The sequence below is a fragment of the Ctenocephalides felis genome, unplaced genomic scaffold (genome assembly GCF_003426905.1).
Source record: "Ctenocephalides felis isolate EL2017-DRISC unplaced genomic scaffold, ASM342690v1 CF-g0.4_SCAFFOLD_01492, whole genome shotgun sequence".
Classification (NCBI taxonomy): domain Eukaryota; kingdom Metazoa; phylum Arthropoda; class Insecta; order Siphonaptera; family Pulicidae; genus Ctenocephalides; species Ctenocephalides felis.
Window position 1 is genome coordinate 49806792 of NW_020537646.1, and position 25683 is coordinate 49832474.

The window sequence follows — 25683 nt, forward strand, 5'->3', positions numbered from 1 at the left end:
AGCAGAAAGACTGCAGCTCCCATTTTAATTCCCAAAACACTCTGAGTGTACTACAGGGCAAGTCATTAGGAGTATCTAAATCAACTAAAATCAGATAAATTCAATTAATAGTTCGTATAGCATCAATAAACTGTATTGTACCAGATAAAATTACAACAAGTTACCTGCACAAAAATTGATGCCAGTGACTGGAAAATTCCAAATAACATAAATTAGCAGATCCTTCATTTTCAAATCCTGGGCCAGTAGACGTACTAATAGGAGCATAATATTCTTTGAAATCATACAGCAAGGTAGTATAAAACTAGGCTATAAACTCCCCATGTTGAAACAGCAAGCTTGGATGATGCTTTCAGGACCATATAAGAGCCATCAGTGCAACCGAGTTATGTAGGATTCATTTCCAATGATCAATTAAGTTGCGAAATAACAAAGTTTTGGCAAATCGAAGAATGGACAGCAGTTCTCCAATGCAAGGGTTCGGACAAATCTGTAAAGACCACTTTTTAAGACAGTTCACCGACATGAAAATGGAGATATGAGGTGAGTCTCCATTTATTGAAAATAGAAAGTCAGAACTTGGAGAATCATTCCATCTAGCCAAGTCACGCCTGTTAAACCTGGAAAGACGCTTTAAATCAGATAAAAACCTTTTGAATAAATATGCAGAGTTTATGGAAGAGTATATTCGGTTAGGCCATGCGCAAGAAACCACAGTGATACAACATTCAACTCAATAAAACCAGTTTATTATCTTCCCACATCACCCCGTTATAAAAAATATGGTACAACCAAGTTGCAGGTAGATTTGATGCTTCGGCTAAAACATCTAATAATATATCATTAAATGACATCTTACATACAGGACCTAAGCTACAGCAAGAATTAATATCAATACTAATTAGGTTTCGATGCTGGAAGTATGTTTTTATAACAGACATTACAAAAATGTACAGGCAAATAAAAGTCGCTGAAAAGGATCAAGAAGTGCAAAGGATTTTGTGGAGACGTGACCCCAAGGAGGACATTCGTTGTTATAAATTAACAACAGCAACCTATGGCACATCTTCCGCACCCAATTTAGCAATTCGTGTTTTGAATAAATTGGCAGAGGATGAAGAAAGCAGTACACCAGTAGCAGCAGATATTATTAAACAAGACTGCTATGTAGACGATATAATTACAGGAGCAAACTCCATAGCAGATCTTCATGTTAAATCTGATCAACTTGTGACAATGCTTGGCCGCGGAGGATTTTCTCTACACAAGTGGTCCAGCAATAACCAAGAATTTTTAAACACAATTGCACAAGAAAATCAAGAATTGGAAAATACATGCTTCATTGATAAAACTGGAATAATTAAAGCATTGGGGTTATTATGGAACCCGACAGAAGATATTTTCAAGGCAACAATTCCATCAGCATTCCAAAGAACTTTCACAAAAAGAGCCATTTTATCAGCCATATCCCAAATCTTCGACCCAATGGGACTTATAGCCCCAGTCGTAGTCAAGGCAAAGATGATAATGCAAAAGATATGGAAACAGAAGACTGATTGGGATGAAGAAGTTCCTGCAACAATTAAAGAAGAGTGGAAAACACTTCAGAATCAGTTCACTCTTCTAAAAGAAATAAAGATTCAGCGGTATATATTCAACCCAGAACCAATAAAACAAATTGAGTGCCATGGATTCGCTGATGCATCAATGGCAGCATATGGAGCATGCATCTATGTTCGGGCAATATATAGCAATAATTCTATATCATCAAGGCTATTAACTGCCAAATCAAAAGTAGCACCAATCAAGAATGTGACTCTGCCACGACTAGAACTATGTGCAGCATTACTATTAGCTAGGCTTTATAAGCACATAAGTAAGGTAATCAATATACATTTTGACAAAACGTTCATGTGTAGTGATTCAACCATTGTTTTGGGATGGTTAAAAACTGATCCCAGCAAGCTAAAAATGTTTGTTAGCAACAGAGTGCAGGAGATTCAGGAAACAACATCCGGAATAATATGGAGTCATGTATCTTCACAGGACAACGCAGCAGACATAGTTTCGAGAGGAGCCACTCCTCAGGAAATAATTGATAATAGATTATGGTGGTTTGGTCCAACATGGTTGTTATCAAATTCAGAATGGCCCACCAATAAGTTAAGAAGTGCCAGTAGAAGATATGCCAGAACTAAAGTGATGCAAATAAACCAGTCCAATATAAAATCAGAAAACATATATACTCAAAATATGCAATTTTAATAATTAATTAGAGTTATTGCATATTGTTTGAGATTTAACTTAAAATTAAAATATCGTCATAATAAAGATACATTAACTTTGAGCACCAGAGAATTAGAATATGCTCACAATGCGATAATCAAATTAGCACAAAAAGAAGAGTTTAATAAAATTATTCATGAATTAGAAAGTAATAGGTACACAGGATTGAACACAAGTTCAGAATTAAAAGGTTTATACCCATTTATTGATTCTGAAGGAATATTGAGAGTGGGTGGTAGAATAACCAGTCAGATCTTACATTTTCACATAACATCCGATAATATTACCTAAAGACATCGGATTACATATTTAATAATAAAACAAGAACATGAACGTTTACTTCATGCAGGTACTCAGGCAGTATTGATGAACAGAAGAAAATACTGGCCAATAAATGCAAGAAATCAAATTAAGGGTATCATTAGAGAATGCATCAAATGCAAAAGATTTCGAGCTGAGAAATCACAACAATTAATGGGATCGTTACCCAGAGATAGGGTTATACGTCAACGACCATTTTTGTCAGTTGGAATTGCTTATGCAGGACCTGTTCTAATACGATCTAGTCGTTTAAGAAAAGCTCCTAAAACTAAAGCATATATTGTCATCTACATATGTATGAGAACAAAAGCTATACATTTGGATTTGGTTACGGAGCTCTCAACAAAATCATTTTTGGCTTCATTAAAGCGTTTTGTTTCACGCAGAGGTGTATGTTCTACAGTCCATAGTGACAATGAAACAAACTTTGTTGGAGCTAGTAGACAATTAAATGAACTCTATAAATTTTTTAAACTAGAAATCAACAGAAAAAATATTATTGAATGTGTAGCAAATATGGGTATTACATGGAAATTTATACCTTCCCATGCTCCACACTTTGGAGGCCTCTGGGAAAGTAATATCAAATCTATGAAACATTACTTACATAGAGTTATAGGATCCACATGTTTGACTTATGAAGAATATTTGACTTTATTAATACAGGTGGAAGCCATATTAAATTCCAGACCATTAATCTCATTAAGTGATGACAGTACCGATACTATATATTTAAGTCCCAGTCATTTTTTAAGTGGAGACCTTATGACTGTCATCCCTGAACCAATAAATGACAAAGTTATTACCAATAGATTAAGCATACACAAGCAAATTACAGCAATGCGAGATCGGTTTTGGCTTTTGTAGCCAAAGGCCTATCTCTCAGAACTACAAAGGCGTACAAAATGGAGTTCGGGCACCAGCAATCTAGAAGTGAGCACAGTAGTACTAATTCAGAAAGACCATGTACCACCAATGAACTGGCCATTAGGACGAGTAACCCATGTACATCCAGGCAAAGATGGTAAAGTTCGAGTCGCAACTGTGAGGACTATGAAGGGCTCTTATATGCGACCAATTGCAAAACTAACGCCATTGGTTATGAAGGAAGCTTGAAAATATATTTATGTATAAAATATCTTAAGCTTTGTTATATAATGTTTATATAAATATTTAGTAATAGGGATTAAAAAATTTATGATACTTATCCTTAGGATTAAAATTTCCATTTAGAAATTTTTTAGTATATCATGTTAGATTTAGTTATCCATAAGTCCATATTCATTTACAATTTTGAACCTTATACTGTTATCATGTTATATTATATTATTATCTTTATTATTCATGCATACTAGGTTTAAGAACTCATGTCACATATTATTATATTGTCTAGGTTATATGTCATGTCATTTCTTTTCGCAATTCATAGGTTATATATTAATATATCTTCGGGTTGTATTCTTTAATAAACTTTACAAATTGTTGTAATGACGGATGCATACGCAACGAGCGGGAATATGGATAAAATATAATTAATTATGTCGCCATCTAACGGTGTGCTTTAGAAATAACCAAAATCTGGTAGGGGGGCTTTTGACCCGCCATTTTGAGCTTTTAATTTTATTTGTTATTATTATGAAAAATATAGTTGTTTAAAATACATGGCTAAGACAACATCGGCGTTTCATTTAAGTATATTATACAAGTAAAGTAAAGATTTTTTTCGAAACATCTTTATTTTTCCATACGTTTCGACGTAAAATTCTACGTCATCTTCAGTGGTTCTACAATTTAAAAAAAGAAAAAAAACAGAAAGTAACGTTACAAATTGAATATACATAAGCAATAGTAAAAAGAAAAGTTTTAACTAAAGAGAATTGCATAAAACATTACTTACTTGAATTATTTATATTATCACTAACACATATTAATATAACTTGTAAAAATTAATAATTAGAGACAAGCACTAACTGTCAGTAATTTCTTAATAAATAACTCAAAACAATGATCACAGAACATTTAAAACTAAATAACCATACATTCAATTTTTATGACGCAAATGTTCTTCATCACGAGTCGAAAGTCTCACAAAGGCGTTTTTCAGAATCAGCCTATATTTTCTTGAATAGAAATTATTGTTTAAACAAACGTACGGTCACCAGCTTCATTCGCGAAAATTACCAATTTGTTCTAAATAATGTTTCCCAATTCATATCGAATACCTAACACCACAGGTTGCACAACACTATCACGCACACTTGCTTAGCGCGCCAAGACGTTGGGTCAAACACCAGCACATGTGATTGTTTTTTCTAAAAATTTTGACTTCGCATCTCGGACACTTACAAAAATATTCTTCTGTTTGGCACTGGCCTCGGATGCACGTGTATTACGTATAATATTTTATTTATTAATCACTTTTTATCTTTTATTCTTTTTATTAAAAAAAAGAAATTATTTACAGTTAGTGCTTGTCTCTAATTATTAATTTTTACAAGTTATATTAATATGTGTTAGTGATAATATAAATAATTCAAGTAAGTAATGTTTTATGCAATTCTCTTTAGTTAAAACTTTTCTTTTTACTATTGCTTATGTATATTCAATTTGTAACGTTACTTTCTGTTTTTTTCTTTTTTTAAATTGTAGAACCACAGAAGATGACGTAGAATTTTACGTCGAAACGTATGGAAAAATAAAGATGTTTCGAAAAAAATCTTTACTTTACTTATTTTTTAATTGATGTTACGCCCTCCAAGAAATCAATCATACATGTCAACATCAAATTTAAACATTTTCAACATATATATAATATATATATATATATATATATATATATATATATATATATATATATGAGTGAGTTCGTTCTTGAGGGCGATACATCAAACAAAGAAAAGCCAAAGATTTATAAAATAATCTTTATTTCCAAACGTTTCGACATTCAATTTAATGTCATCATCAGTGGATCTAAAAACAGTATGAAAATTAGCATATCTAGGTAATTATAATATATGTGGATTGGTAAAGTAACTATACAATAAGAGAAAAATTAACAAACAGCAACACTTAACAACAAACCAAATATAAAAGATAGGAAAGGTAGTAGAGACTAGAATTAAATAATAATAAAAAGTATAGGCAAAAATATTTAAGTACACTCATATAAACCTACGCATATATACATATATATACATGCACATATACACACATATACATATATATATATATACATATATATATATATATATATATATATATATATATATATGTTAATTTGAGTTTAATATTCGGGCGTAACATCAATAAAAATAGTATGAGTTTTTTTTTTTAAATTTATTTATTTAAAATCCATACGTTTCGGCTAGCATCTTAGCCATCATTCAGTGGTGATCAAGTTAACTATAAAAATTGGAACTAAATAAATTATATGAAAGGAAATTTCATGGAAAAACAATAATAATAATAATAGTAATAAAACACTTACAATTTTGTATCCTAATATAGCATATGAAACCATTATTAATCCATGGTATGAGTATGTGCACATTGATCTATCTTTACATTGGTTTAGAGAAATCATCAAATTCATTGTCTCTAACACCTATTTTGAATTTAATGGATCATTTTATTACCAAATTTTTGGCACCCCAATGGGATCTCCCGCATCTCCGTCTTTAGTAGAAATTTCCTTACAATTAGTAGAAAACAAAATTTTTAATAATTATAACAAACAAATCTTTTATTACCGATATGTAGACGATATCATTACTTGTATTCCGGAAGAAGACATTAACATATTTACTGATAATTTTAACAATTTTAATAAAAAACTACAGTTTACCGTAGAATTAGAGACAGTGAATTCGATTAGTTTCTAGACATCAGACTAATACGTACAAATGACCACCGACTAATTACTAACTGGTACCAGAAACCAACTAGCTCCGGACGATACATAAATTACCACTCATACCACCCTCTTAAAATGAAAATAGCGACAATAATAAATTTAACAGACCACGCCATATTACTATCTGACAAAAACTTCTGGGACACGAACATTGACCTGGTTATAAACACACTGAAAAACAACTCATATCCTACGAACATAATCAACTCTGTCATAAATAACAGACGCAGTTACATTCTTAACAAACAAAAAGACCTCACAGACCATAAAAACCGTTTAGACTTAGAATCATATACTGGTGTCATTTGCCTACCGTACGTAAAAGATTTATATTTCTCGTGGAAAAAATTATTTCAACAGTGTGGCATTCTGTTGGTGTGTAATTGTGATGCAACCCTTAGTTCAATTTTTACACAAATGAAATCTAAGTTCAATTTGACCGGCTCAGGAATTTAGTATATCAAATTAATTGCTCTAATTGCGAACTCTTTTATATTGGAGAAACTAGCCAAAACCTGAGTAAACGCCTTAATCAACACAAAAATAATTCAAAAAATCCCAAACAATTTAAAACAATGTTAACTGAGCATATTAAAAATTTAAATCACAATATCGATTTTTTTAACCCTAAAATTTTACATTTTGAAGAGAATACAATTAAAAGAAGATTCGCTGAGGGGTTGTTTTTACAATTACATAACGACAGAGTCATAAATAAACGCAATGACAATACGGCCCTTATCGAAACGAACACGTGGTTTCTTAATAGCGTGTCAAAATTCCTTAAAAAATAACAAAATCCCATCGCCTTTTAAATTTTCCAAAAAATATCAACACATGCTAAAAACTACTTTGAGAAAGTTGTGACATTTCTATCCTAAACTCCGAAGAGTAAATACATAGTTTCGACAACTTGTCAAGTTATCATGATTATTAGTGTGTTTTACCATTTGTGATGTTTGTGTTAAAAAATACATATCTTATCAATGTGCACATACTCATACCATGGATTAATAATGGTTTCATATGCTATATTAGGATACAAAATTGTAAGTGTTTTATTACTATTATTATTATTATTGTTTTTCCATGAAATTTCCTTTCATATAATTTATTTAGTTCCAATTTTTATAGTTAACTTGATTACCACTGAATGATGGCTAAGATGCTAGCCGAAACGTATGGATTTTAAATAAATAAATTTAAAAAAAAAAAAACTCATACTATTTTTATTGATGTTACGCCCGAATATTAAACTCAAATTAAACATATATATCAACATCAAATTCAAGAATATTCAAAAATATCACTCCTGGGCTGAAAAAAGGATTATTGACTTAATACACTAGTTATCATATAATTTTCTTAAAAACCTACAATACACTCTACGAACCATGGATCCACATCGTCATATCAAACCATTCGTCCCTCAAGTACACAAGAACAGGCAAGAAACCTTCAATACACGTGATGACCAATCGTTTTATGAATTTATCAGGCGCAACTACGGGATCTATATATATTCACAATTTAAAGCAGTTTCTAAATTAAATTCAAAAATCATTGTAAACACTAATAAACATGTCTTCTTATTAAGATGTCGAAAAGAAAAAATAATACCAAACTTTTACAAAATCAATGTAAAAAAATTCAAACCTATTTCTAATAAGTCACAGGATAATACAGTAGAAAATCTTAGCTTAAAATTTATTTCTTTAACGATAGAAAGTTGCATTAAAAATATACACAACTTCAGGAATACCACCGCGAAAATTACCAATTGGTTGTTTCGTACAGTTGAGTCCGAAATTGTCAACGATTTTCTCCACTTCGAAAATATTAAAAACAATAAACATTCCACTAACCTAAAACAATCGTACAAAAATAAATTTAACAAATTATTACAAAATAAAATAGAACATAGTAAAATAACTTTAGATGAAAACGTCATCAACAAATGGCTAAAAAACTTCTCATCTATTGAGATCCCAGATAGACTTCGATACATTTTTGCATTAGGCCCCAATTTTGCTGTTCCCAACTGTCCTAACAATTTTAATTTCATTAAATTACTCTCGAACTTAGAAAATGGTTTGCAACAAATTAAAGATCCTAAACAGAAATCTCATACCAGAACCCTTTTTTGCAAAAAATTTATTTCGTACATCAATTCTTTCAATATAAAAAATTCGAATTATACTGACATTCTTAGAGATCTCAAAAGTTGTAAATTATTTTTAAAAAACCATCCTAACATCATCGTGACAAGAGCAGACAAAGGAAACGTCACAGTTATTCTTGACAAAGAGGACTATTTACAAAAAATTACTGAATCACTCTCGGACGACAGTACCTACACGACCATAAACAACGACCCAACCGAACACATTAACCGCTCCTGTCATAAACTTCTAGACAAATTAGTTACTAATAAACAAATCACAAAAGATACAGCTACAAACTTAAAAAATTTACACCCATACTTTCCAAGATTATACGGCCTTCCTAAAATACACAAAACAAACCTACCTTATAGACCGATTGTTTCAGACATAAATTCTCCACTATACAAATTATCCAAGTACATTAGTAATATCTTAACAATAATAACAAAACAGTCCCCATATTACATTAAAAATTCCTTCGAGCTTGTCAAACTTCTTAATAATATTTCCATTCCCAATAATTATAAACTAATTAGCCTAGACGTTATATCCCTATTTACAAATGTCCCACTAGACTTAATACTAGACGCCATCACCAGCAGATGGAGTGAAATTAGCCTTCACACCACATTATCTTTACATTGGTTTAGAGAAATCATCAAATTCATTGTCTCTAACACCTATTTTGAATTTAATGGATCATTTTATTACCAAATTTTTGGCACCCCAATGGGATCTCCCGCATCTCCGTCTTTAGTAGAAATTTCCTTACAATTAGTAGAAAACAAAATTTTTAATAATTATAACAAACAAATCTTTTATTACCGATATGTAGACGATATCATTACTTGTATTCCGGAAGAAGACATTAACATATTTACTGATAATTTTAACAATTTTAATAAAAAACTACAGTTTACCGTAGAATTAGAGACAGTGAATTCGATTAGTTTTCTAGACATCAGACTAATACGTACAAATGACCACCGACTAATTACTAACTGGTACCAGAAACCAACTAGCTCCGGACGATACATAAATTACCACTCATACCACCCTCTTAAAATGAAAATAGCGACAATAATAAATTTAACAGACCACGCCATATTACTATCTGACAAAAACTTCTGGGACACGAACATTGACCTGGTTATAAACACACTGAAAAACAACTCATATCCTACGAACATAATCAACTCTGTCATAAATAACAGACGCAGTTACATTCTTAACAAACAAAAAGACCTCACAGACCATAAAAACCGTTTAGACTTAGAATCATATACTGGTGTCATTTGCCTACCGTACGTAAAAGATTTATATTTCTCGTGGAAAAAATTATTTCAACAGTGTGGCATTCTGTTGGTGTGTAATTGTGATGCAACCCTTAGTTCAATTTTTACACAAATGAAATCTAAGTTCAATTTTGACCGGCTCAGGAATTTAGTATATCAAATTAATTGCTCTAATTGCGAACTCTTTTATATTGGAGAAACTAGCCAAAACCTGAGTAAACGCCTTAATCAACACAAAAATAATTCAAAAAATCCCAAACAATTTAAAACAATGTTAACTGAGCATATTAAAAATTTAAATCACAATATCGATTTTTTTAACCCTAAAATTTTACATTTTGAAGAGAATACAATTAAAAGAAGATTCGCTGAGGGGTTGTTTTTACAATTACATAACGACAGAGTCATAAATAAACGCAATGACAATACGGCCCTTATCGAAACGAACACGTGGTTTCTTAATAGCGTGTCAAAATTCCTTAAAAAATAACAAAATCCCATCGCCTTTTAAATTTTCCAAAAAATATCAACACATGCTAAAAACTACTTTGAGAAAGTTGTGACATTTCTATCCTAAACTCCGAAGAGTAAATACATAGTTTCGACAACTTGTCAAGTTATCATGATTATTAGTGTGTTTTACCATTTGTGATGTTTGTGTTAAAAAATACATATCTTATCAATGTGCACATACTCATACCATGGATTAATAATGGTTTCATATGCTATATTAGGATACAAAATTGTAAGTGTTTTATTACTATTATTATTATTATTGTTTTTCCATGAAATTTCCTTTCATATAATTTATTTAGTTCCAATTTTTATAGTTAACTTGATTACCACTGAATGATGGCTAAGATGCTAGCCGAAACGTATGGATTTTAAATAAATAAATTTAAAAAAAAAAAAACTCATACTATTTTTATTGATGTTACGCCCGAATATTAAACTCAAATTAAACATATATATCAACATCAAATTCAAGAATATTCAAAAAAATATATATATATATATACATGCATATATCCATATACACACACATACAAACATATAATACACATATACATATACAGATACAACAATATATACCTATATATGTACACATTACATGTAAGACTATACACATATAAATATACGTATATACATATATGCAACGTGCATGCATATTCACAACGACGTACATGTACATGTATGAACCATACATATACTCATACCTATCTATGTAACTATAGCTATACACGTATACACATACATATACGCATAAACATGTATATACACATATATACACACATATATATATATACATATATATATACATACATATATATTGAATGGTAGAGTCTTGGATTTGTGTATATTTTGTAGAGTTTCGAACAAGAATCCAAAAAATACATATATATATATACACACAATACATATATATACTCGTACATAAGTACATAAATGCTCACAAATATATATATATACATATATACATACATATATATATGCGTATATATAACTACAAATTATATATACGTATATATAACTACATGTATACACATATACATATCCACATACATACAAACATACATGTAAATAAGTAATATACATATATATATATACATACATACATACAAATACATATATATATATATATATAAACATACAATATATGTAAACTCGTATATATGTAAAGCAAACAAATTATTTATGAAGATGGATAATACATATAAAATGCAAGTGGACTTACATTACGTTGGTTAGTTACATATAGAGAAGTGTACACAGCACTAGAGATTGGCACTAACATTTATACAGCTAACTTGTCAGCACTATGCATTTTTTATATAATTTTTTTGTATGATGTAAACAGAAAAATGATAGTTTTATTGAACAAAAATGTAAGTAGAATTATGTAATTTCTGCCACGACTTCTGTACTTTGCTAGTACCGAGGCATGTATAAAAGTCACCACATGTTTTGAGAGATTTTTAAGGGTCATTCCAGGATTGTTATGGGCGGGTAGGTAGAAAATAGTCGGAAGTTGAAATTAGTAATGTTAGGCTAGGTTTGTATGGTTAGAATTAGGAGAAAAAAAAATGGAAATGTTATTTAGTATTACTAAGTAGTTATACTAATAACTCAAAAATCTAAAATAAAAAATTTTTAAGGTTTATTCAAAATTTGCTATGTATGGGTAGGTAAAGCTCGGGTATCAAGGCCGAAGTTAAACCAGGAAGTGTTGGCAAGGTTAGTAAGGTCAATTAGTTTTGTTCAGAGGAGATAAATTTGGAAACATTATTTAGTATTACTTGGTAGTTATCGCAGAGTAAGGAGGAATCCGATCTTTTGTTCACCACGTGGTCACATATTGATATGAAACAAGATTCTGCAAAACGTCTCTGAATGGTGTTCCGTTCATGGTAGAGAATACTGGCATTATAAAAGTTAAAGGAGTGTTTGAAATTTTTTATATGTTCTGTTATCATAGTTTGGTTTTGGTTGGGGTTTTTCGAATTATTGTCGTGTTGTTTGAGTCTTTTTATTAAATTTTGTCCGGTTTCACCTATATATATATATATATATATATATATATATTGTATGATTCTGAATTTGATGTTGACATATGTATTAACAAAGTATAATAATCGGGCATAACATCAATAAAAAACATGAATTTCTTTCAAAAATTTATTTTAAATCCATACGTTTCGGCTATAATCCTAGCCTCCATTCAGTGGAAACTAAAAATAAAATTAAAAACTAAAACAATTAAATTGGAGTGAAAAGAAAAAATAAAATAGTAATTAGTACTTACAATTAGTTGATCTTAGTGTTAAATTGGAAAATTTTAATAATCCATGGTATTAGGATATGGGAATGCACTACACTATGTATTATAAACATTAACTTGAAATTACACAATATTTTCACAAAATACTGATTTGAAAAAATCACAAATGGATAGTGTGTTATTCGTAGACTGGTTGAAGATGTAATGGAGAAAGACATTTTTTTAAAATATTTTTACCAAGATTCTACACATGTGTGGAACGAATTGCGAATCCTTTGCGCGAACGCTTTTATTGTTTTGTAAGAAATTTGGAAATGTTATCTAAATAGAAGAGATTTGTGTCGCACAGCGTGTTGAGTTCATTCCGTTTATTTATTGTCTTATTGTTATAAATAGTCAAAAAAGATCCCTCTATAATTCTTCGTTTAAATAAATTTTGTTCGAATTGTAGTACAGTCGGATCAGAAAAGTCCATATTGTGTTTTAAAGTGTATATATGGTCTGCAAGTACATTTTTGAATTGTTTGGGGTTTTTTGAATTGTTTTTATGTTGTTGTAACCGTTTATTGAGGTTCTGGCTAGTTTCTCCTATGTAAATTAAATTACAGTCTAAACAATTTATTTGATAGACGAAATGCGGTTTTTGTTTTGGTAAAAATAGTGCTAGTAGTTGTACTAAAATTGGTTACAAGTCGAAGTCCAGATTTATAAAAAAGTTTTTTCCAAGGAACATACAATTCTTTAATGTATGGCAAACATATTACACCAGAATGAGTTTCTGAGTCAGGTAAATTGTTATGTACTGTGCAATTGTCCATTTTATTCAAAAGGTACGTTCGTCTGTTACTAGTTACGGAATTTATAAGTTTTAGGGAATAAGAGTTATCTGTTAGAATTTTTGTAATTAATTTGATGTTGTTGTCCCAAAATGTTTTGTCCGATAGAAGTATTGCGTGGTCCGTTAGATTTATTATAGTACCTATTTTCATTTTGAGTGGATGATAAGAAAAGTAATTAAGGTAACGTCCAGAGTTAGTTGGTTTTTGGTACCAATTTGTTATTAGTTTGTTATCTGTAGTACGTATAAGTTTTATGTCTAAGAAACTTATCGAGTTCATTGACGTTATTAAATTGATCAATTATCATAGTGACATCATCACTAGGGATACAAGTAATAATGTCATCTACATAACGGTAATAAAAAATATGTTTATTGTAATTTAAAAAAATTGTATTTTCAAGAAGTTGTAAAGATATTTCTGCTAGAGATGGCCTTGCTGGGGACCCCCCCATTGGCGCCCCAAAAATTTGATAATAGAAAGAGCCATTGAATTCAAAATAAGTGTTAGAGAAATTCCGTAACTAGTAACAGACGAACGTACCTTTTGAATAAAATGGACAATTGCACAGTACATAACGATTTACCTGACTCAGAAACTCATTCTGGTGTAATATGTTTGCCATACATTAAAGAATTGTATGTTCCTTGGAAAAAACTTTTTTATAAACCTGGACTTCGACTTGTAACCAATTTTAGTACAACTACTAGCTCTATTTTTACCAAAACAAAAACCCCATTTAATATCGAACGACTCAGAAATCTCGTCTATCAAATAAATTGTTTAGACTGTAATTTAATTTACATAGGAGAAACTAGCCAGAACCTCAATAAACGGTTACAACAACATAAAAACAATTCAAAAAAACCCAAACAATTCAAAACTGTACTTGCAGACCATATATACACTTTAAAACACAATATGGACTTTTCTAATCCGACTGTACTACAATTCGAACAAAATTTATTTAAACGAAGAATTATAGAGGGATCTTTTTTGACTATTTATAACAATAAGACAATAAATAAACGGAATGAACTCAACACGCTGTGCGACACAAATCTCTTCTATTTAGATAACATTTACAAATTTCTTACAAAACAATAAAAGCGTTCGCGCAAAGGATTCGCAATTCGTTCCACACATGTGTAGAATCTTGGTAAAAATATTTTTTAAGAAATGTCTTTCTCCATTACATCTTCAACCAGTCTACGAATAACACACTATCCATTTGCGATTTTTTCAAATCAGTATTTTGTGAAAATATTGTGTAATTTCAAGTTAATGTTTATTATACATAGTGTAGTGCATTACCATATCCTAATACCGTGGATTATTAAAATTTTCCAATTTAACACTAAGATCAACTAATTGTAAGTACTAATTACTATTTTATTTTTTCTTTTCACTCCAATTCAATTGTTTCAGTTTTTAATTTTATTTTTAGTTTCCACTGAATGAAGGCTAGGATTATAGCCGAAACGTATGGATTTAAAATAATTTTTTGAAAGAAATTCATGTTTTTTATTGATGTTATGCCCAATTATTAGACTTTGTTAATATATATGTAGCGGGTTGTCAACACGTTTCGCGGCTTGTCAACACGCATCACATGTCTACTGGACAGATAGGCCTATATAGTGACAGCACGGAGAAAACAAAATTAATTCAAGTGTCAGATCTGACCTGGCTTTTGTTTCTCCCTAGTCTCATGTCCAAAATTAAAATTCTTGAATCTTTTTCTTTTTGATTGTAAATAAGTAAATACCAACTATATTTTATAAATGATAAATATGATAACACATGGTGTCGTCAATACTAATCATACATAAAATAAACAAAGTATAAAACATAATATTTCATAAAATTTATTATGACTACAATTTGGATCATTTTGGTATTTCATTGGGAGCACCACACCTCTATATTTTGGTGACCCCGAGAGTGAACTAGTAACACACATACAAGAAGGTAAGAAGATCAAGACATATTTAGAAGTAAAAAAAAATAAATTGAAGTCTCAAGAATTATTAACAAAAGAATTTTTAAAAATATAAATAATTATTATAAATGGCTCACAACTGCCATAATTCGAAGAGCATTCTAAGCATACAACTGAGACTCCGATCACGCATTTCAAGATCAACAACAACACGTGCTCAATAAATCACTTATTATCATGGTAAATAAGTCGATAATAAGCACCATGGCAGCAGACAGGGAGCAAACAATTTGGCAACCGCCATATACACTTAGCCGCTAACTCACCAGCGAAGGGCCACATACACTCAACCGCTAACTCACCAGCGAAGGGCCACATACAATCAACCGCTAACTCACCAGCGAAGGGCCACATACACTCAACCGCTAACTCACCAGCGAAGGGCCACATATACTCAACCGATAACTCACCAGCGAAGGGCCACATACACTCAACCGCTAACTCACCAGCGAAGTGTCAAATATACTCAGCCGCTAACTCACCAGCGAAAGGCCACATCTACTCAACCGCTAACTCACCAGCGCAGGGCCACGTAAACAATCAACAAACTAACCAAGCCAACACGGCATTCAAAACGGCCACGGCCACAAGCAAATAAAATTATCACACAATCTCAACCAAAAGAAATTTACAAGGAAGTTCAAGATGGCAGTCAGAGATGCAAAACAATCTTTTTCATTAGGGCGGAGTGATGTAGCGGGTTGTCAACACGCATCGCGGCTTGTCAACACGCATCACATGTCTACTGGACAGATAGGCCCATATAGTGACAGCACGGAGAAAACAAAATTAATTCAAGTGTCAGATCTGACCTGGCTTTTGTTTCTCCCTAGTCTCATGTCCAAAATTAAAATTCTTGAATCTTTTTCTTTTTGATTGTAAATAAGTAAATACCAACTATATTTTATAAATGATAAATATGATAACACATGGTGTCGTCAATACTAATCATACATAAAATAAACAAAGTATAAAACATAATATTTCATAAAATTTATTATGACTACAATTTGGATAATTATGGTATTTAATGTGGACTACACCTCCATATATATATATATATATATATATATATATATATATATATATATATATATATATATATATATATATATATATGATAAAAATTGTTTCTTGGGCATCCATCCAATAATTAAAAAAACAGTTTTAATGCAAAATGTTTTAATTAAGAGAACATACGTTACAAATTAAAACAATATAAAAAAATAATATAAAAGATACATAATTACAGACAAAAATAAGTAGATACAATGTATATGAAAAGTATATATGAAAAACAACATAAAATAAACATATGTAAAGAAACTCACCATACAAATAAATTTTTTAAAAAAATATTACACAAAGAACAACACAAAAATGTAAACGAAAAAATAAGTATGAAATAAAAAATTGAAAAAACATCAAGTTATGAAAGTTGTAAAAATTAAAATAAATAATATGTTTTATTGTAAAAAAGGTTATTCCAAAACACATCTTGTTAGTTTGGAGACAGAATTACGTATGTGTAAACGAGAGTAAAATGCGGGCCTACGTGTTTGCAGCGGAAAATAGTGGAAACTGTATCGTCATTGGATGAGAGAACGGGATAGAGAGAATTTTAAGGGTTACAGTTATGAAGAATTTTCCAGCGATCATGCGCAAGGAACATAGAAAATTTTTTTAAATATGTAAGTCATCCATAATCAGACGGTTGAACAAAGTTGGATCACAATGAAAAATGTGGATCAAAATAAAAATATAGAAACATAATAAAACCAAGACAGAACAATGTAAAAAATTGTGAAATAGAGAATTATATTAAGAAAAAGTATAAATATTAACTGAAAAAGATAAAAGTTAAAAAAACAAGTTATTAATAATTAAAAAACAACATATATATGTATATATAACGCAACACAATAATTGTAACAATTGCATACACATACACAAAACATAACTAACATAAACAACCACATGGAAACATGCAATTACAACATCTATGTAAAATCCAAATATACACACAAATGCAACATATATGCCCATACATGTATATCCACAAACATAAATATGTATATATGTACATATACACATACATAAAAATACGCATATATACATATATACATACACATTACATAAAAAAATTGTTACGAAGTATTGCGCATATTGAAAAAATTGTTCGAAGCATCGCGGTAAATATTGCAAAGAGAAGCCGAATCAAAACGTTTGTTAATAGTAGGTAATATTTGTATAAAAATACTCTCAGCAAACTTCCTGCGTAAAGTGTTGGCTTCTCGATGAATAATTCTTGGATTGGTGAAATTAAAAGAATGTTTAAAGTTGGAGACATGTTCGGTGATCATGGTTTTATTTTGTTTCCTGTTAAGACTGTTAAGTTCGTGTTGGCGCATTCTTTTTGAGAGAAATTGTGAAGTTTCTCCAACATAACAACTTGAACAATCATTACAATCAATGACATATACAACGTTTGACGTGCGGGAAATAGGGGTAGGAGTTTTTAAATTAGTGTATAAGTCTGTGAGAGTGTGTCCAGTCGAACACACTAGTTTCAGACCAACGGATGAAAAAAGTTTTTTCCATGAGTGGAAAAGGCAATCGATGTACGGTAATGAGATGAAGGAATTGAGAGATAGTGAATTATCAGGAACAGGGTTAAGGGTTTTTGAAGTGATGTTATTTTGTTGTGAATGGGAGGTAAATGAGGAAGATGTACGGAATTTATTACGAAGAAAAGGTAATCTATTATTAATTACTGAGCGTAAAAGTTGTAGTGGATAGGAATTATTTTGAAGGGTAGAATATATCAAATTGATATTTTTTTCCCAATGTGATGGATGAGAAAGAAGGATGGCATGGTCTAGTAAGTTGATGATAGATGCAATCTTAGTCGATTTGGGGTGATAGGAATGGTAGTTTAAATAACGTCCAGACCAAGTGGATTTTTGATACCAACATGTAGTGATGGAGCCGTTATTTATAAAAAGGGTAATATCTAAAAAATTAATGGAGTTGTTGAGTTGGGTCTCTAAGGTAAAACAAAGGTGTGTGTCGAAATTATTAAAAGAGTTTAGGAAATTGGTTATGTTATAAGTAGGAATGCAAGTTAAAATGTCATCAACGTAACGTTTGTAAAAAAGAGGTACATAAGACAAGGTATTAAGTGTAGAGTTCTCTAGGAACTGCATACAAAGTTCAGCAAGTGGGGCACTCAAACTGGAACCCATTGGAGTGCCAAATTTTTGTTTAAAAAAACAGTCGTTGAACGAAAAATAAGTATTGGAAATAATGAATTTAATACATTTAAGGAACCAAGAAAAATTGAATTCTGTGTGTTTACTTATATCAACCCATTTATGGTCTATGGCAGAAAGAATAAGGTCAGGTGAAATGTTAGTAAAGAGGGAAACCACATCTAAACTTATAAAGGAAAAATCAGATGGTACAATGAGGGAGTTAAGATTGGGAATGAGCTCGAAAGAATTTTTTACAAAATGTGGAGAATCATGAGTGATATTGGATAAAATTGAACTAATGAATTTGGATAATTTGCAAAGAGGGGAATTTAAGTCAGCAACTATTGGTCGAAGAGGAAAACCGTCTTTGTGGATTTTGGGAAGACAATAAAGTTTTGGGGAAATGGGATTGTAGGTTTTTAATTGTAGAGAGAGAGGTTTGGGAATTTGCTTGTTTTCTATAAGTGAATCAATGAATTTCAAAGTATTCCGATTTATAAGGTCGGTGGGGTCTGAATTTAAAGGTTCGTAAATGTTTGTATCAGCTAGGAGGGTCATGGATTTGGAAATATAGTCAACTTTGTTCATGATAACTGTGATGTTACCCTTGTCTGCCCTGGTAACAACAATTTCTGGGTGTTGTTTGATAAAGGATTTGCAAAAGTGGATGTCCTTGAGTAATTCTTTATGTTGATGAATGTTAGAAATATCGAATTTGAAAAAAGAATTAAGTTGATTGCAAAAAATAGATTTAATGCGGTTTTTTTCATTGATATCTTTTAAATTACGTAAACTATATTCTAAAGAGCTAAGTGTTTTGACAAAATTAAACGATTTTTTCTGTTGTGGAATGGAAAATTTAGGACCTAGTGCTAAAATGTTCAAAACATTGGGTGGGATTTCTAAATCGGAAATGTTTTTTACCCATTTATTGATGATATCAGGGTTTATATTTATTTTGGATTCGTTTGTCTTTTTCGAATAAAGGTTGTTGAATTTTTTTATAAAGGATTTTTTTGACATATTAAAAGCATTATTGAATCTAGAGTTTTCAAAATCTAAAAAATTGTTAATGTCAAAATGGTTATTAAAAGTGGAAAATAAGGATTGGATGTTATAATTTAAAGATTGATTTTTACTTCGTTGTCGCAAAGAAAAACTTCTACCAAAATCTTTTGATTCAAATTAACAAACTTTGATCATCTAAATTCCAATTATTTTAAAAATAAAAAGCTTTCCTTCTCTTTTATGTTGCTGAATCTAGAAATCAAACATTGCATTACTTCTATTGCTAACAAAATAAATCTTTAAATTATAACATCCAATCCTTATTTTCCACTTTTAATAACCATTTTGACATTAACAATTTTTTAGATTTTGAAAACTCTAGATTCAATAATGCTTTTAATATGTCAAAAAAATCCTTTATAAAAAAATTCAACAACCTTTATTCGAAAAAGACAAACGAATCCAAAATAAATATAAACCCTGATATCATCAATAAATGGGTAAAAAACATTTCCGATTTAGAAATCCCACCCAATGTTTTGAACATTTTAGCACTAGGTCCTAAATTTTCCATTCCACAACAGAAAAAATCGTTTAATTTTGTCAAAACACTTAGCTCTTTAGAATATAGTTTACGTAATTTAAAAGATATCAATGAAAAAAACCGCATTAAATCTATTTTTTGCAATCAACTTAATTCTTTTTTCAAATTCGATATTTCTAACATTCATCAACATAAAGAATTACTCAAGGACATCCACTTTTGCAAATCCTTTATCAAACAACACCCAGAAATTGTTGTTACCAGGGCAGACAAGGGTAACATCACAGTTATCATGAACAAAGTTGACTATATTTCCAAATCCATGACCCTCCTAGCTGATACAAACATTTACGAACCTTTAAATTCAGACCCCACCGACCTTATAAATCGGAATACTTTGAAATTCATTGATTCACTTATAGAAAACAAGCAAATTCCCAAACCTCTCTCTCTACAATTAAAAACCTACAATCCCATTTCCCCAAAACTTTATTGTCTTCCCAAAATCCACAAAGACGGTTTTCCTCTTCGACCAATAGTTGCTGACTTAAATTCCCCTCTTTGCAAATTATCCAAATTCATTAGTTCAATTTTATCCAATATCACTCATGATTCTCCACATTTTGTAAAAAATTCTTTTGAGCTCATTCCCAATCTTAACTCCCTCATTGTACCATCTGATTTTTCCTTTATAAGTTTAGATGTGGTTTCCCTCTTTACTAACATTTCACCTGACCTTATTCTTTCTGCCATAGACCATAAATGGGTTGATATAAGTAAACACACAGAATTCAATTTTTCTTGGTTCCTTAAATGTATTAAATTCATTATTTCCAATACTTATTTTTCGTTCAACGACTGTTTTTTTAAACAAAAATTTGGCACTCCAATGGGTTCCAGTTTGAGTGCCCCACTTGCTGAACTTTGTATGCAGTTCCTAGAGAACTCTACACTTAATACCTTGTCTTATGTACCTCTTTTTTACAAACGTTACGTTGATGACATTTTAACTTGCATTCCTACTTATAACATAACCAATTTCCTAAACTCTTTTAATAATTTCGACACACACCTTTGTTTTACCTTAGAGACCCAACTCAACAACTCCATTAATTTTTTAGATATTACCCTTTTTATAAATAACGGCTCCATCACTACATGTTGGTATCAAAAATCCACTTGGTCTGGACGTTATTTAAACTACCATTCCTATCACCCCAAATCGACTAAGATTGCATCTATCATCAACTTACTAGACCATGCCATCCTTCTTTCTCATCCATCACATTGGGAAAAAAATATCAATTTGATATATTCTACCCTTCAAAATAATTCCTATCCACTACAACTTTTACGCTCAGTAATTAATAATAGATTACCTTTTCTTCGTAATAAATTCCGTACATCTTCCTCATTTACCTCCCATTCACAACAAAATAACATCACTTCAAAAACCCTTAACCCTGTTCCTGATAATTCACTATCTCTCAATTCCTTCATCTCATTACCGTACATCGATTGCCTTTTCCACTCATGGAAAAAACTTTTTTCATCCGTTGGTCTGAAACTAGTGTGTTCGACTGGACACACTCTCACAGACTTATACACTAATTTAAAAACTCCTACCCCTATTTCCCGCACGTCAAACGTTGTATATGTCATTGATTGTAATGATTGTTCAAGTTGTTATGTTGGAGAAACTTCACAATTTCTCTCAAAAAGAATGCGCCAACACGAACTTAACAGTCTTAACAGGAAACAAAATAAAACCATGATCACCGAACATGTCTCCAACTTTAAACATTCTTTTAATTTCACCAATCCAAGAATTATTCATCGAGAAGCCAACACTTTACGCAGGAAGTTTGCTGAGAGTATTTTTATACAAATATTACCTACTATTAACAAACGTTTTGATTCGGCTTCTCTTTGCAATATTTACCGCGATGCTTCGAACAATTTTTTCAATATGCGCAATACTTCGTAACAATTCTTTTATGTAATTGTATGTATATATGTATATATGCGTATTTTTATGTATGTGTATATGTACATATATACATATTTATGTTTGTGGATATACATGTATGGGCATATATGTTGCATTTGTGTGTATATTTGGATTTTACATAGATGTTGTAATTGCATGTTTGCATGTGGTTGTTTATGTTAGTTATGTTTTGTGTATGTGTATGCAATTGTTACAATTATTGTGTTGCGTTATATATACATATATATGTTGTTTTTTAATTATTAATAACTTGTTTTTTTAACTTTTATCTTTTTCAGTTAATATTTATACTTTTTCTTAATATAATTCTCTATTTCACAATTTTTTACATTGTTCTGTCTTGGTTTTATTATGTTTCTATATTTTTATTTTGATCCACATTTTTCATTGTGATCCAACTTTGTTCAACCGTCTGATTATGGATGACTTACATATTTAAAAAAAATTTCTATGTTCCTTGCGCATGATCGCTGGAAAATTCTTCATAACTGTAACCCTTAAAATTCTCTCTATCCCGTTCTCTCATCCAATGACGATACAGTTTCCACTATTTTCCGCTGCAAACACGTAGGCCCGCATTTTACTCTCGTTTACACATACGTAATTCTGTCTCCAAACTAACAAGATGTGTTTTTGGAATAACCTTTTTTACAATAAAACATATTATTTATTTTAATTTTTACAACTTTCATAACTTGATGTTTTTTCAATTTTTTATTTCATACTTATTTTTTCGTTTACATTTTTGTGTTGTTCTTTGTGTTATATTTTTTTAAAAAATTTAATTGTATGGTGAGTTTCTTTACATATGTTTATTTTATGTTGTTTTTCATATATACTTTTCATATACATTGTATCTACTTATTTTTGTCTGTAATTATGTATCTTTTATATTATTTTTTTATATTGTTTTAATTTGTAACCCTGATATATTTATCTGTAGCACTGAAGATGGGTCAAATCTGGACCCGAAACGTATGTTCTCTTAATTAAAACATTTTGCATTAAAACTGTTTTTTTAATTATTGGATGGATGCCCAAGAAACAATTTTTATCATATTATTTCACCATCTGAAGAAAAACCTCTCGCTTTATATATATATATATATATATATATATATATATATATATAAAATTGTTCTTGGGCGTAAATCCATTAATTAAAACTATTTTATTGAAGTAAAATGTTTTATTATCAAACGTTTCGGGTCCTGATTTAACTCATCTTCAGTGCATATAAATAATTTGAAGAAAAAAACAAAAAACACGGAAATAGAAATCGAAATTATATATATATATATATATATATATATATATATATATATATATATACATATATGTTTAAGTTAAGTAGAATTAGTTCCTTACTTCTTTAATGGCATATCACTATATTTCTCAGCGGCATTCAAATATATTTTTATATTGCAATTTAAAATTTTCCGTAAAGTATTTAGGATAGGGCCTAATTTTTGTGCGCCATGGGAAACTGGATCCACGATAGCCCACAATTCCATCGCAATATTTTCATTATCCTTCGCTGGAATCTAATAATAATAAATACAAAAATATTTTAATATTCAACGAAATAAAATCTTTACAATTTATAAATTCTTTATAAGCAAGAGGAATATCGTTTTGCATCTGCGTATTATTCTTAAAACCCTTCACTCAATATTTAAACTATAGAGTAGGGCGAGGCACAAAGATTCAATATGACTTTGAGCAATTAATTATATTGTGGAAACCAAACCAATTATATCATAATACATAACACATATTAAACAAACAACCATCTATGTTCAGTAAAAATCTAAGCTAATTCAACATTGCAGAAATGTGCTTTTTGCTGTTTTTTTAAAGACGAAGGGGCAAACAGATCTAATGTCTTACTTTTAATTTTAAAGGAATTTTACGAAATAATCATCAGCTTAGTTAATATCATTATTTATTTAACTTATTTATTGTAAAATTGTACTTTCCGTAGGATAAGTTATAGTAATTGCAAAAAAATCAAAAATGAAATTTTTTATATATCTTTACGTTTCAGAGGTTTCCGAAAATTTTGGCATACCTTAAAACAAATGAATGTATATGTGTGCGGATATAAATTTACGAATTAACCGATTTGAATAATTCAAAAAACATTTGATTCCTACTGATAAGGAGACGTGCTGATTAGTTTTTGGCAAAGGCAGGTCTAGCCGTTTTGGAGCTACGGAGCGAAAAATTCCAAAAATGGAATATCAGTTTTTGAGATAACGGAGCGTCCGATTCAAATAATTCAAAATACATTTTACGTGTAGTGACGAAATGAACAACTGGTGAAATTTTTGTAAAGATAGGTCCAGCGTCTCCGAAGATCCAATAAAAACGTGAAAAACAATGCCATTTGAAAATTTCAAAACTGAACATTAGACATATGCACATCGTATTATCTGATATTTTATGAAGAATATAAAAATTAGTATAAATTTTGTGTACATTTATATGGGTTCCGTACCAATGTTTACCTGTTAGACGACACGCGGCGCTCACGCGCTTAATATTTCGACTCTAAATCAGCTATGCAATGCGATTGCTTAAAAAATATGTTCAACATTTTTAAAATAAATCAAAATACAAAAAAAAATCAAATTTTTCAAGTCTTTTTTTTCAAAAATTTCAAAATTTCTCAAAATTATTATTTCAAAGTCTTGCAAAGATTTTTTTAATAATTCAGTTTTCGGTACGGGAAATTAATTTACTTTATATTTACTATTTTTTTATTTACTATGCCTTTCCAGGTTAAACGTTTTCACCGCACCCAGATGTAAATATTTATAAATGTTATAAGTATAATAAAATTGATAATTCTACCTCAAAAATAACAATACATTTTATAAAACGATTAAATAACTTATACCTCGTAGCCTAAAGAATAGGGCTCGCAAAAAAACTAATAACGATAGAAAACACATTATTATGGATTTTCAACCATTGTCGTTTATCTCTCGATTGCAATGTTGCAAGAATCAAGATCATGGCTTGGTATACATCTTCTGTTCTCTACTTTCAAATGTTGTTGTTAAAAATTCTTAACTTTACTTGTTTTTGAGATATTGGTTAATTGTGTAGCTATTTACTTACCTTAATCACACTGTGATGTTCTTTAACTTTGGGTATTTCAAAACGACTTTTAACTTGAGTCCTAGATCCAAGTAGTGATACGGTCTTCATAATAACATCATTAGTTAATCTACCATCTGCAAAATTTAGACACTTTATTC

At 30.2% G+C, this 25683-nt stretch overlaps 1 protein-coding gene across 1 annotated transcript in view; it reads right to left on the minus strand.

Annotated features, from left to right (window-relative positions):
- Positions 1 to 25683, minus strand: part of LOC113370316 (UDP-glucose:glycoprotein glucosyltransferase) — a 402309-nt gene that overhangs the window by 150772 nt on the left and 225854 nt on the right. The window contains exons 14-15 of the mRNA XM_026610986.1: positions 25544 to 25659; positions 23786 to 23961 (exon numbers count right to left, since the gene is read on the minus strand). Of these exons, the coding sequence (XP_026466771.1) occupies positions 23786 to 23961; positions 25544 to 25659 (292 nt within the window). The remainder of the gene's footprint in view (positions 1 to 23785; positions 23962 to 25543; positions 25660 to 25683) is intronic.